General features: G+C 31.2%; 1 protein-coding gene across 1 annotated transcript; it reads left to right on the forward strand.

Annotated features, from left to right (window-relative positions):
- Positions 1-13,364: 13,364 nt before the first annotated feature.
- On the forward strand, positions 13,365-13,766 carry LOC114335039 (uncharacterized). Its single transcript, XM_028285194.2, has one exon. The coding sequence runs from the start codon at positions 13,365-13,367 to the stop codon at positions 13,764-13,766; it is 402 nt and encodes a 133-aa protein (XP_028140995.1).
- The last annotated feature ends 1,359 nt before the right edge of the window (positions 13,767-15,125 follow it).

Below are 15,125 nucleotides of genomic sequence, written 5' to 3' on the forward strand. Positions count from 1 at the left end.
AATTATGGATAGATAGCGCTATAATCGGAAAAAACGATTATTAAAATGAAAATTAAATTAAAAATGGCAAGCGCCCAGTAAAATGGAAAATTTTACTTAACTTTTTTTGATTTTAGGACCTAATAATCACAACCCAATAGGTCCCCATAACGCACGAGTGACTGCAAATTTAGCATACTTTGCTCCCCTACCATAAAAAACTATTTTTTCCACATCTCCCAAATTTTTTTTTCAGAGCTTATGTGACTTTAAAAAATTATTAATAAACTATTTTATACACACAGCATATTAAAAAGTCCCATTATGTTTTCGAGCAGATGTACATAATTCGTTTTACTTTTTCTATATTCAAAATATACATACACCCACCCACAGATGTATATAGGGTGAGGCAGATAAAGGGCCTATTAGAAATATCTCGAGACCTAAAGGCAGCTAAATTATGAAAATTGGAATAAGGGGGTTTTGAAGACTGATCCATTTAATGAAAATATTTTCATCTATTTGGTACTTCCGGTTATACCGGAAGTTGCTTATAACCTCGTTTTTTTTTTAAATGGACGCCCTACATCTTTTTACATTTTTTGATTCTCCTCGATTTTTTCTTTCTTAAAATATAAGGTTTTGTAACATTATACAGGGTAGGTTAAAAGATAATTACGTTTTTTATTAATGTCGTAGCAATATTCATACCCTGTAGGATTGTAGTAGTTTGACATAATAAACTCTATTTATGTACAAATGATTTTTAATATAGTCTACTATTGTTAACAATTATTAGTATTGCTAAATTTTTATTTTAGTATACAGGTTGGGTCGAAACTCAGAATGAGTATTTTCTGAGTTTTCTTAAATGGAACATCCTATATTTTAGTATTGTAATGAAATGATATTTTATGGCACTTTTCTATTTCTTAAGCATTCCCTATACCTAACTGCTTTAATTTGTGCTTAATTGTTAATCGCACCAACAGTCTTAACTTCGATGGTATTTTGATAGCTCAACCATTATTGGCAATTTCAAGTATCAGTCTAGATTAATAGGTATTTATTTTCAAAAAATTATTTGTGATTGAATATTTTCACGGCCAACCTAATAAAATTTCACATATTTTCTCTTGCAATTAATGTTTGGCTTGAATCACCTATAACTCACAAATTAAAGCAGTTAGGTATAGGGAATGCTTAAGAAATTAAAAAGTACCATAAGATAACATTTCATTACAATGCTAAAATACAGGGTGTTCTATTTAAGAAAACTCAGAAAATACTCATTCCGAGTTTCGACCAACCCTGTATACTAAAATGAAAAATTTAACTATACCAATAATTCCTAACAATAGTAGACTATATTAAAAATTATTTGAACATAAATAGAGTTTATTATGTCAAACTATTACAATCCTACAGGGTGTGAATGTTGCTACGAAATTAATAAGAAAACGTAATTATCTTTTAACCTACCCTGTATTATATTACAAAACCTTATATTTAGATAAAGAAGAAATCGAGGAAAATCCAAAAATATAAAAATATACATTGTGTCCCATTAAAAAAACGAAGTTACAATAAACTTCCAGTATAACCGGAAGTAGCAAAGAGACTAAAATATTTTCATTAAATAGTTCACACCTCAAAACCCCTCTATTCCAATTTTCATGATTTTCTTACCTTTAGTTCTCGAAATATTTCTAATAGGCGCTTTATCTGCCTCACCCTGTATTCTGCGAGGTAGTGGACCTTCTACCTATTGACACGTCTACATCTTATTCTCTATCTTTTTCCTATATTATATTATTTTTCTAAAAATAAATGTTTAAAGGGTTCCGGTTACATGGTATCGAGCAGTAAAATTTAGGCTTTAAATGTTACCATTTTGTTGGTAACGAAAGGTTAAAATCGAAAGGTTCCTCTTGTTTTCATCATAATTTTAGTATATTCTAAAAAATGGATCGTTTTGCCGTTATTTAAGTATGAATACTTAGATTTAAGTACATACTCTACAAAAAAAAAATACATTCAATTAGTTACAACTCACTTGAATCAATATTTAAAGGATTTTCAAATATGGTGTTTATTCGATTTTTTATTAGCTTCAATTGTCGTAATACCAACTTTATCTGAAGCTATTTTCTTGTGGCATTTTTGCTATTAACTAGTTTTGATGGGAAATAAGCCACAATTTTTTTTGTGATTGATAATGGGATAATGAAGATAGAGCTCAGTGGAGAGATTCAAGTATAGTCCTGAAAGAGACAGATAGTAAAAAGAGAAAAATCAAAGAAGCGGCTTTAATTTTGCTAAATGAAACCAATTGCGTCGCAAATTCCTCGGTAGAATGCAGTAGGATGTGGTTACCCATACTAAAAGAGGAAGCCAATAGAAAGAAAATAACAGGATTAGTACGTCAATAACATATCGAGTTAGTACATATTTTATATTTTAGTATTGTTTATATATCTATGCATTATTAATATTATTTATAATTTAAAATAACATTTGTGCATATTAAGGTCAGAATTTGGTATTAGTTTTGAGAGTAAACTAAATTAAGACCTAATACGATGTCGGGATATTATCACGAGGTTTTTTCCTGGTTTTCCCTTGTGATTTACTATGGAATCTCTAGCGAGAGAATTTTACTGTCACTATTGCATGTGATTGTCTTTTTAAAGACAGATCACAGGTTATGATTTTTTTGTGACAGATATTCTTGAGTTGGGGTTGATTTTATGTAATCGCATGAACTATCTTTCATTAAGTTCGTCCCAGGAACGCAAATCATAAATAATGGCAATATCATTTTAAAGTCTTCTACTTTAAAATGTATAATATATGTCTGAATTGCCGATATAAATGAGTCAGAGTAATATGAGTCATGAGTAAGCAATTCATTAATATTTTGTGTATTTTGACAACGACATCCGATTTGAGCGTCGAAACGTTAATAAAATCATTTTTTTAGTAAAATTGTGGCTTATTTTCCATCAAAACTAGTTAACCAACTTTATCGTAAAAACTTATAGATTTTGAGTTATTTATGAAAAACTGCTGTAAAACACGCATTTTTTTCACGAAAATTAAAAATCTTTGATCCTTAATCACCCAAAAGCTATTAATTTATTTCCATAATTCTATATAAAAAATTTTGCTTAGAACTGGTCCCTCTATCGGGTTCTGGGGATACTTTTAATAAACTAATTTCCACCCCCGAGAATGGGTGGCATCATCCCCAGGGTAAAAGCGCAAGTTGGCAGCATGTCACTTATATGTTTTCAGGTATCCTCTAACTACTCACTAATTTTCATGATAGAAGATCGATGGCAGATCAACGAAATCGGAGGTGGAAACCATCAGTGACTGTACGATTATTATGTTATAAGTAGGTACTACTGCTGGGTTATGTCTTAAAGCGGTTATAAAAAATGTTTAAAATTAAAACTGTTAATACGCCAGTCAATGGGAGCAAGAATAGGATAGTACCTCCGAATTCTATCCTACTGCATGGATTTTAATGAAATTTTGGGAATAGCCTCTATCTACTTATCTTCTAGTTCAAAGTCTACCATATGCCGATGTGTGCTCTTATCTTGGGGGTGGTTCCCACCCCTCCTCGAGGGTGGAAAATTTTTCGGTTAAAATAACCACGTAAGTGGCTATAGAACCTAATTATAAGCAAAAACTGTTCTTAATTTTTTTTTGAAAACTCAATATTTTTGAGTTATTCGTGGTTGAAAATTTGCCATTTTTAATAAAAAATGACACCTTCTCGAACGGTGTGTTGCGAATACTTTAAAAACAATGAATCTCACTAAAAAAATTATTTAAAACATTTTTGTAGCCCATAAGAAAACAAAGAGATTCGTTCCTTTATAAATCTTCTAGATATAACAGGAAAAGAGATATAATAGGTGAAAAAAGTTTGTTTTTTGGTGCATGCTCAAATCGGTGTATTCAACTTGAAATAAAAGAGAAAAGGTTGATTTTAGGTGTATAATGCTGCCAATACCTTTTGTAGTGCTTAAAAGACCTTTAAAATGAGCAATATTAAATTTAGATTATATTCAAGCTAAGTGAGATATGCTGCAAAAAAATTGATGACTAATGTATTTTAAGAAAAAATGAGAAGTATATTTAACCGCTCATCCATCAGAATTTAAATGCATCGTTTTCCTTCTACTATACCTTTTATTATACTGTTATTTCTATGTTCAAAATGTTGGACTGATTTAAAATAAATGGCTTTTGAAAAAAAAATAAGATCAAATTATAGACCGCATTTTTAAATTTTCTTAAAAAGCTTCCTTTTTCTTCCTGTAACTTAAAAACAGTAAGAGATACGGCAATGAAAAACAAAAGCAAATTTTCTATCTAAAAATCCCTACATTTTTGTTTGGTATCTTTTTGTTGTATCTCATTATTTTCGAGTTACATGGAGAAAAAGGAAGATTTTTCGCGCTCAAGGATGCGCTCTATAATTTGATCTTATTTGTTTTTCAAAAACCATTCACTTTAAGCCCGTCCAACTTTTTGAACATAGAAATAACACTATAATAAAGAGTATTGCAGAAGGAAAACGATGGATTTAAATTCTGATGGAAATATATATCGCTTAGGTTGACTGTAAACATTTAATATTGCTAGTATTATACACCTTAAATGGACCGTTTCTCTGTTATTTCAAGTAGAATACACCGATTTGAGCATGCACCAAAAAAACAAACTCTTTTCACCTACCATATCTCTTTTTGTATTATAACTAGAAGAGTTATGAAGGAACAAATCTCTTTGTTTTTTTATAAGCTACAAAAATATTTTGAATAGTTTTTTTTAGATGCATAGTTTTTAAGGTATTTGCAGAAACCCGTCCAAAAAGGTGTCATTTTTCAATGAAAATGGCCTATTTTCAACCACAAATAACTCAAAAAGTATTAAGTTTTCAAAAAAAAATTAAAGAACAGTTTTTGCTTAGAATTAGGTTTTCTAGCCACTTCCTTGGTTATTTTAACCAAAAATTTTTTTTTCATTTTTTTTTGTTATTTCGGAATTTGTGGTCCGTACCATGGTCTGTCTATTTTTTATAATCCGGCTTGCTATTCCCCTATAAAATTTTCTACAAAAGGTGTTAGCCTACTTAATAGAAAGTTCGAGAGGATTTTGTAACGCTCACGCCGTTTTAAGAGGAAAGGAACAAAATGTCGCTTGTTAAAATTTTCAATGTGTTTTAAATGTATTAATTTTTTTCGAATCCTGAGAAAACTAATAAATATTTTTGAAAAATTTAAACGCAAAACGAAAGATTACGTTATTATCGAGGGCCGGAAGTCCCTTATAATAAATAAAAATTTATTTTGAATGAAATATTTGCAGTTAAAATCACACTAAATTTTCTCTTGTATTTTCACCCCTGTAACTTATTAAAATAAACATAATAGAAGTTTTCAGAGACTTTCGGCCCTCGGTAATAACGTAGTCTTTCATTCTGCCTTTAAATTTTTCAAAAATACCTATTAGTTTTCTCAGGATTTGAAAAAAATTAATACATTTAAAACACATTGAAAATTTTGACAGGCGATATTTTGAGCCTTTCCCCTTAAGTAGGGAGATGCCTTGTCTATGTAAAGTTTCTCCTCCTCCTCGGTGCTTAATGAATTCGACAGGTCTAGTGTCGGAGCCTAGAGCTTTGCGTCCGTCAATTTGTTAATTGCTTGCAATGTTTCGTCTATTTTTGGGTCCTGTGCCGGTAGGATCACCCCAAGGTACATAACTTCTCCATGCTCTTCCTCTTGATGTATAGTATAGTATATGGCTTAACACCCCATGTGGGGTTTCGCCGCTTTCGCTTTCTAGATCCATTTTACGGGGTGGATCAGTCCCTATGATCATTGTATTTGTTCACTAATATGTCTCCATTTCTTCCTGTCTATTGCCCTCTCTTTCCATTTTGTAATTCCTGCTCCTCTTAGGTCCTCTTCTACTTCAGTTAACCATTTCGATCTGGGTCGACCACGTCTCCTTTTTCCTCGTGGTTGCCACAATATCATAGCTTTTGATACTGATTCTGGTCCTTTTCTCCATATGTGACCTAGCCATTTGGTTCTTTGTACTTTTATTATCTTTACTATATCTTCACCACTTAATTCTTCTAAAATTTCTTTATTCGTTCTCCTTCTATAGTCTTGTCCTTCGATTTTCACTGGACCCAGTATTGTCCTTATTATCTTTCGTTCATTTGTCCTTAATTTCTCTTCTTCTTTTTTGTCATAGTCATGGTTTCTGATGCATACATCGTTATTGGTCTTATTATTGTTTTATATATTATTCATTTTTGTTTGTTTGGTCAATATTTTACTCTTTAGTAGTTTTCTATTTGCTTGGTATACCCGGTTTGTCGCAGTTATTCTTTATTCGATCTCCGTTTTTCTTTCCCCTTTGATATTTATCATAACGCCCAGGTATTTAAATTTCTGTACTTCCTCGAATTTTTTATTTCCTATCGTTATCTCTCTGTTTTGTTTTGCTTTTACGAGTCTCATTAATTTTGTTTTCTTTTCGTTAATTCTTAGTCCCATCTTCTTTCCCTCTTCTTTTATCAGGATTAATAATTTTTTCATGATTGTTCGTGTTTTTGTTACTATCGCTATATCATCTGCATAGACGATTAGTTGGTAACCTGATGCTCTTAGGTTTCCCTTGTGGATCTTTCTTAACACAAAATCTACTGTCAGGTTAAATAGTGTTGCTGACAATGAGTCACCTTTTCTCACTCCTTTATTTATTTCGAATTCTTCTGTTTTCCCTTTTTGTGTTAGGATACTTATTTTTGATTTATTCATGGACATTTTTATTAGGTTTCTTAGTGTTTTACTTACTCCTTGATATTTTAGGGCTTTCATTATTTCCTTTCTCTTTATTGAGTCAAAGGCTTGCTCAAAGTCTATAAATAATATTTCTATTTCATGTTGATGTTCGTGTGATTTTTCCATGATTTGTTTAATGGTATGTATTGCATCTGTTGTTGATCTGCCTTTTACGAAACCTCATTGGTATTGTCCTATGATATTTTTTGTTTCATCTCTTAACCTCTTTTGTATTATTGACGATAATATTTTATAGGCAACGTTTAATAGTGTAATACCTCTGTAGTTCTTACACCCATGCTGGTCGCCTTTTTTATGGATCGTTATAATCTGTCCAATTTCCCACTCGTTCGGCATTGTCTCCTCTTTTCATATTTTCTTAATCAATTCATGTATTTTTTCATGCAATATGTCCCCTCCGTATTTTATTAGTTCTAGATTTATTCCGTCCTTCCCAGGTGCCTTTCCATTATTCCCTTTCATTATAATGTTTTTTAACTTCTTCTAATGTTGGTTCCTGTGTGTTCGTTTCTTCTTCGGCCTCGTCTTCTATTTCATCATTTATAACTGGTTCAATTAGTAATTCTTTAAAGAGACTTCTCCATATTTCTTTATAGTCTTTCTCTTCCTCTACAATTTTACCTTGTTTGTTTTTTATTCCTTTTAATTTACCTTTGAATGTTCTATTGCTTTCTTTTATTTTATTATAGAATTTTTTTGAAAATATGTTATATTTTTCGTTCTCTATTTCCTAAATCTTTAGATCTATCTATTGTCGTTTTTGATTTCTGCTAATTTTGTTGCCCTCATTTCTCAGTAATTCGTAGTTTTCTCTGTCTTCTCCCGTGTTCGTTCTTATCCATTTTAATCTCGCTTCCACTTTTTTTTCCATAATTTTTTGACATTCGATATTGTACCATTATTTTTTCTTCTCCTTCTGTTTTTTGCCAATTGTTTTTTCTGCTGCTTTCTGTATGGCGTCTTTTATGCAGCTCCACTCCCGTTTCACATCAACACATTCTTGATTGTCATCCATTATTAGATATTTTTCCAGTTCTTCCTGATATCTCCTTCTTACTTGCTCTTCCTTTAGTTCTTCAGTGTCCCATTTCGTTTGTTTGCTTTAATTTTTACTCCTGCATATTTTTTGTTTTATTTTTGCTGTTACCATGAAATAATCTGAGTCAGCATAGGCTCCCCTGTAGGATCTTACGTCCTTAATTGAAGATTGTTTCCGGCTGTTTATCAAAATATGGTCTATCTGAGATTTAGTTTGCTGATTTGGTGATATCCATGTTATTTTGTGTTTGTCAGGATGCGCGAACTTTGTACTGCCTATGACCATGTCTTTTCTTGTTGCTAGGTTGCGCAATCGTTGTCCATTGTCATTTGTCCTTTCATATATTGTGTATCTTCCTGATACAATCTTTGTGTATTGTTCTTTTCGTATTTGGGCATTGAAGTCTCCCAGTACCATGATCCTGTCTTCTTTGGGTATCTTTTCTATTTCTTCCTCTATATCATCGTACCATTTTTCTTTTTCTTCTCTGTTCGCATTTTCTGTAAGCGCATTTACTTTTAGTAGTGACATATTGCTTGGCTTTGCTTCTATGCCCAAGTATGCAAGTCTGTTACTTATCGGTCTAAATTGTAGTATTTTTTGCCTAATATCTCCGAGTATCATAAATGCTACTCCGTATTGCCCTTGTCTTTCGCTCCCTGAATATTTGAGGCTGAGGTTTTTGTTTTCTAATTCGCCGCTTCCTTTCCATCTGGTCTCTTGTATGGCAAATACGTTTATTCCGTATCTTTTCAGTTCTCCTGCCATCTCTTCCATTTTCCCGCAGTTAACATTGTTCTTATATTCCAGGTGCATATTTTCATTATTTTCTGTTTTCTTCTTTGTTTCTTTTTGTTTTGAATTTTAATACTATTCCTAACATTATTATTCCCATTGTAACACATTGAAAATTTTGACAAGCGACATTTTGAGCCTTTCCCCTTAAGTAGGGAGATGCCTTGTCTATGTAAAGTTTCTCCTCCTCCTCGGTGCTTAATGAATTCGGCAGGTGTAGTGTCGGAGCCTAGAGCTTCTGCGTCCGTCAATTTGTTAATTGCTTGCAATGTTTCGTCTATTTTTGGGTCCCCTGCCGGTAGGATCACCCCAAGGTACATATCTTCTCCATGCTCTTCCTCTTGATGTATTTTTAGTAAATTTTTGAAATATTCTTGCGTTTTTGGAGTAGCTTTCTTTTGTTTATTATTAATTCATCTTTATTTTTCTTCTACAGATACGCACTTAGGCCTGAAGCCTCTCTTTTCGTTTGACATTGATTTGTAAGATGCTCGACTATTTGACTGTTGTCTATTCCGTTTAATTTCTTCATATTGCTGTTGTTCGTATTTTTTTCTCTCTTATTACCAGTTATTTACCAGCAATTTTATTGCTGGAATCGAATCTTATGATTCTATATATTAATAATATATGTATGCAAAGTCCGTAGATACTTTGCTACTTTTTTTATAAACAAAATGGCGCCCGAAAATCGTGTTTATTTCAATTTTTGCTCTGTAACTCCAAAGATTTTAACTTTACACCAAATACACTCCAATAAAAATTCACCGTAATTAAATTCTGCATAGAGACGTGCTTTTGTCGATTTACTTCGACGAAAATTTTTCCCGGAAATGCGGGTTTTTCCAACGAAATCTTTAATTTTCAACTAAATTTTTAGATAAATAATTGTTTATCAATAATTAAATAACTTAGTGGTATAAAGGCTCTTTTCGTATAGATTATAATTCCAGAAGCTGATGGAAATTGAATGCCCAGTTTAGCAACAATTGAGTTGTTAATTAAAAATTTACGTTCGCTATAATAACCACAATAATTATGATACATAAGAGTAACTATGATTTTTGTATAAAAAGATACTGTAGCCATCTAATGTACTTTACAGAAATAAAATTGGACTATTTAAGCGGCCTCAGGAATATTTTAAAATTATAAACAATTTTTTAGCTTATAAAAAATAATAGAATATCTCGGGTAATATTAAATTAAATTAAATCATGAAAACGGTATTGGAAAAGAAGCAACAGGACGCTTATTTTTAAAGAAAAAACGTTTAATTGTGATGAGTGGTTCCTGAGATACGACCGGTCAAATTTGACCGGCATTTACGACAAAGATATAAAAAATAGGATCATAATTTTCGAAGTATCACCTTTTTGTTTTTGTCCTCTTTCTTCACACCAATTTTCATGTCTTTAAAGTACTCATAACATATATTTTATTATTATAATAAAAACTATGGATATTACGAGTGAAAATTGCCAAAAATAGCAAAATTCCAATCAAAAATTAAGTTGGAGAAAATGTAATCTCAAAGTTCAAAATCGGTATACGTTAAAACAAAATGCATTTTCTCGGCTTCCCATGGAGCAATATTTCCTTCATTCTTTTTTTGCTCCCAAGTAACTCGAGCAGAGCCATCTAACTAACGTATTATTAAATGTCAAACTTGTTTTTCTTTAGTTATAATAGATTAATTTATTTATAAGAAAAGAAAACTACATACTTTTTCCAGTTGTAGACTTTTTTTAGATAAACTTACAACAAGTGTAACTTTTAATGTTAAAAACACAAATATTCTCATTTGAAAGCTATATAATTATTTAAACGATCTTTATTTAACCAAATTAACAATTTTTGTTATAATAAATAAATTAATTTATTATAACAAAACAAAAGCAACTTTGACATTTAATAATGCGTTGGTTAGATGGCTCTACTCGAGTGAGTTGGGACCAAAAAATGAATGAAGAAAATTGCTCCATGGGAAGCCGAGAAAATGCATTTTTTTAACGTAGGCCGATTTTGAACTTTGAGATTACATTTTCTCCAACCTAATTTTTTATTTGAATTTTACTATTTTTGGCAATTTTCACTCGTAATATCGATAGATTTTATTATAATAATACACATGTTATGAGTATTTTAAAGATATGAAAATTGGTGTGAAGAAAGAGGACTAAAACAAAAAGGTGATGGTTCGAAAATTATGATCGTATTATTTATATCTTTGCCGTAACTGCCGGTTAACTTTGACCGATTGTATCTCAGGAACCGCTCATCAAAATTAAACGGCTTTTCTTTTAACCTAGCACCTGCCACGTGGGGTGCTACCAGCACCACATAACACATTTTTATCAAATATGTATTTCAAGTTTGGGAACCGAGCTGTGCGTCATAGTAGCTTTCTATAATATTATATAGCATATATGTGTTAGTGTTTGAATTGGTTATTTAGTGTCATTCTGAACTTATAGCTCTAAAGTCGAATTGGGGTGTCATCATCTGGCACTATAAGTTTTTAATTTTTTTTTGTATTTTTGATAAACAGGTCAAATTTACATTTTTTATTGAAATAACTGATTTAAATTATTAATATAGACTCTATACTCACTAAATCTTAATTTTTTTTAGATATTTTACTTGACTTCATTTATTATGGCTTGGTACTTGCTAATTTGCTTATAACACCTTTTTCATTTTATTTTTTAACTTTTATAATATATTAGTGGCTAATAAGTTAATAAAACATGTTTATTTATATTCTTGTGTTACTCAACACATTATTTTGTTTTTTAAACAAGTAGATCACAGAAAATGTTAAAGGGGTGCTGTGAGCACCCCACGCGGTAGTTGGCGCCTTGCAAAGCCACGTGGCAGGTGCCGAAATTTTTTTTATAATTTTAAAATATTCCTTAGGCCGCCTAAATAGTCCAATTTCAATTCTGTAATGTAAATTAGATAGGTAAAGTGTCTTTTTATACAACAATCATAGCTATTCTTATATATATCATAATTGTTATGATTATTATAGCGACCGTAAATTTTTAATTAACAATTCAATTGTTGCTAAACTGTTCATTCAATTTCCATTGGCTTTTACAATTATAATCTATACAAAAAGATGATTTATATTGCCAAGTTATTTAATTATTGATAAACAATTACTTATCTAATATTTTAGTTGAAAATTAAAGATTTTGTTGGAAAAACCCGCATTTTCCGGAGAAAATTTTTGTCGAAATAAATCAGGAAAAGCCCTTCTCTATGCAGAATTTAATTATGATGAATTTTTATTTGAGTGTTTTTAATGTAAAGTTAAAATCTTTGGACTTATAGAGCAAAAATTGAAAAAAACACGATTTTCGGGCGCCATTTTGTTTATAAAAAAAGTAGCACACTATCTGCGGACTTTGCATACCTATATTATTAATATATAAAATCATAAGATTCGGTTCCAGCAATAAAATTGCTGGTAAATACCTTTTCTCAAAAATGGCCTATTCTCCGATAATCTGCCCAGACTATGTATAGTTTTCTGTACTTGCTGTTGTTTCTTGTTGAAGTATAATATTCAGCTTTTTTTGTCTGTCTTGTAGTTTTCTTGGTATACTCTATCAAACCATTTTCTTGTTCTCGTCCTGCTGTTTCCTATTATTAGTTCTGCTGTTGCCACAGTCTTTCAACATAATTTCTCAGGTCTACTGTATTTAGATGTTGCTTAAGTAAGTAATTTTTGCATTTTTTGCACTGGTAAATTTCTATGAAATGTGTTTTAAAAATATTGAGATTATTTGGCCGCGTCCTTATTACATAAGTGGCCGTTAGTAAGGTCGCCAATTTTGACAAGTGGCGGTTAACACAGGTTTTACTGTAATAACATTTAACTAAAATAAAAATTTGTTTCATGAGAAGTAGGTACCTAGCTAATTTTTTGGGTTTAAATACCTTTAAATTCATTAAATATTTGATAATTATAGATCAAACCTATCGGAGGTAAACTGCACTATGTCACTGTAAATTACCATTAATTAGTTGGATTCTACAAACTAGTTATATGTTATGATTCAAATATGATCACATTGTCTTTCAGACCGAAAGATACCTAATTATGGGATATAAAAGATTTTTAAAATATTCAGAGGTAAACTGCACCATGTCACTATAAAATACCTACCATTGATTACAGTCATTCGGGAAAATTTAACGTTTTATTAGGTTTGTTCTAGCATCAGTTTCAAACGGTTTGAAACCATCAGCGAATAGTCGACCAGCGCGAGTAGGGGGAATAGCACTGGTGACTGTATTATTATGTTCTCACTGACCAACTATTTGCTGACGGTTTCTGACTAGTTTGACTGTTTGCTAGAACAAATCTATTATTTGTACTGTACAAACTAGTTATATTACCTCATATGTTATGATTAAAATTTGATCACATTGTCTTTCAGAACGAAAGATACCTAATTATGGGATATACCTATAAGATTTTTAAAATATTTAAACTGCTCTACTGAAAAGTTGCTTAGAATGACATAGTGTAGTTTACCTTCGAGGTCCAGTAATGTTTTTATGTTGAAGCATAGTAGACTTTACAAGCATATTGTTAACCGATGCTCTGTAATCTATATAACTTGTTTTCCATAAAAATGAAGTCTTTTAATGAGTTAATTTGTATACTTTATTTTTGGGGAAGCAACCTATCACAGCATGATCGCCAGTTTTTACGCCAAGTGCATGAGTCTTGTCAACATGATCCGAAAACTTACTGTGATGAGCATAAGCTGAGGAACCTGCAACATAACATAAATGATCGTCAAGTTGGAATTCACATGAAATGCATGGCTGTGAAGGCTGGCTTGATGAAACATCACGGCGATTTAGATATAACCATAATAAAAATAAAAATTTCATCGGTAATACACGATCAAGGCAAAGTTAATAAATATGTTCATAAGTGCGCTCATAAAGCGGAGTATCCTGAAAAAACGGCTAATATGTTATGGCTCTGTTTTATCCAGAATGGTATCGATTATTATCATAGGTTGTAAAATAAAAATTTTATGGATTTTTAATCTATATAATAATTCAGTCAATAAAGTTAGGATCTTTTTTTGTATGTTGTTTGTGAATTTTCCTGAAACACTCAGCTTTTGTCCTTAATCTGCTCTTTGCTCATATTTATTTTATAAAAGTGATCGCTCTAACACTCTAACTTATAAAAGTTATAAGTACAAACAATACTCACGTAATAGTTATTTTCCTAACAAGTGCAGAAAGTCATACTTTTCCGCACGCGACTGCAGTTTTCCGAACGACGCGAAGCGGGAGTTCGGCAAGCAGTCGAGTGAGGAAAAGGGACTTTCTGCAAGAGTTAGGAACAATATTTTTTCTACGAGTCTTTAAGAAATGACCAAATCTTAATCAATTAATTTAATAATTATGTTAATACATACACAAATTAATTCTTTGACAAGGTTGTCAAAACCAAAGTTTCAGCATAATTGGTTAGCATGATCGAATATCCAATTGTAGATGTCATTTTGGTTCTTTTGTCTTATAATTTCGATGTCATCAATCTTTTATTAGTATAGTATGTTGGATTTCCACTGAATACAAAAAGAAGAAAAGATAAACATAAAAATAGAAGAAGTAGATACAGAACAAGCACGAACCTTCCAATATTTTTTAGGAGTAGAATTAGAAGACAAAGGAAGACAAAATTCAAAAAACGATGAACCTATACTATGCAAAGAGCAACAAATTCATAAATAAAAAGGAAATAACAACAAAACCAAAGTTCAAGTCAATATATAGGCCGTATTAAACTTTGGTTGCGAGTCGTGGGTACTAACACAACGGCAAAAGAGTAAAATACAGGCAGTAGAAATGAAATGTCTTAGACGAGTTTGAGGAGTTACCAAAAGAGAGAGACTACGGAACACTAAAATAGGAGAGGATTTGGAAAAGAGACAACTTTAGAATTTATAGAAAGAAGGCAACTCAGTTGGTGGGGTCATATTCAGAGAATGGATAATACAAAACCGGTGAAAAAAATTTGGCAGGCAAAAACGCAAAGAAGAAAGAAGAACGGTATTCCACGACAAACATAGGATAGAACCCTCGAAAAAATATTCGAAAAAAGGGGAACAACATGGATAGAAGCAAGGATTCTGGCCAGAAATAAGAAAGAATAGGTCAAATTTGTACATGATATAAATATATAGCAGAATATTAGTTAAGTTTAAGATTAACTTGGATATTAATATTAAGTTGTTTTTATATTGTATTATAATGTATTGTCGCTCTACACCACTATGTGGTAACAGGTTTTTTTTGTGAAAAATATATACAATGCTTATTTCTTAAACATTTTTTAGATGATGTTGATATCAGTTGTTTTCATTTTT

This window comes from Diabrotica virgifera, chromosome 5 (assembly GCF_917563875.1).
Source record: "Diabrotica virgifera virgifera chromosome 5, PGI_DIABVI_V3a".
NCBI lineage: Eukaryota > Metazoa > Arthropoda > Insecta > Coleoptera > Chrysomelidae > Diabrotica > Diabrotica virgifera.

Coding starts and splice junctions, on each gene's coding strand:
- LOC114335039 (XM_028285194.2), top strand. CDS start 13,365: ATGAAGTCTTTTAATGAGTTAATTTGTATACTTTATTTTTGGGGAAGC.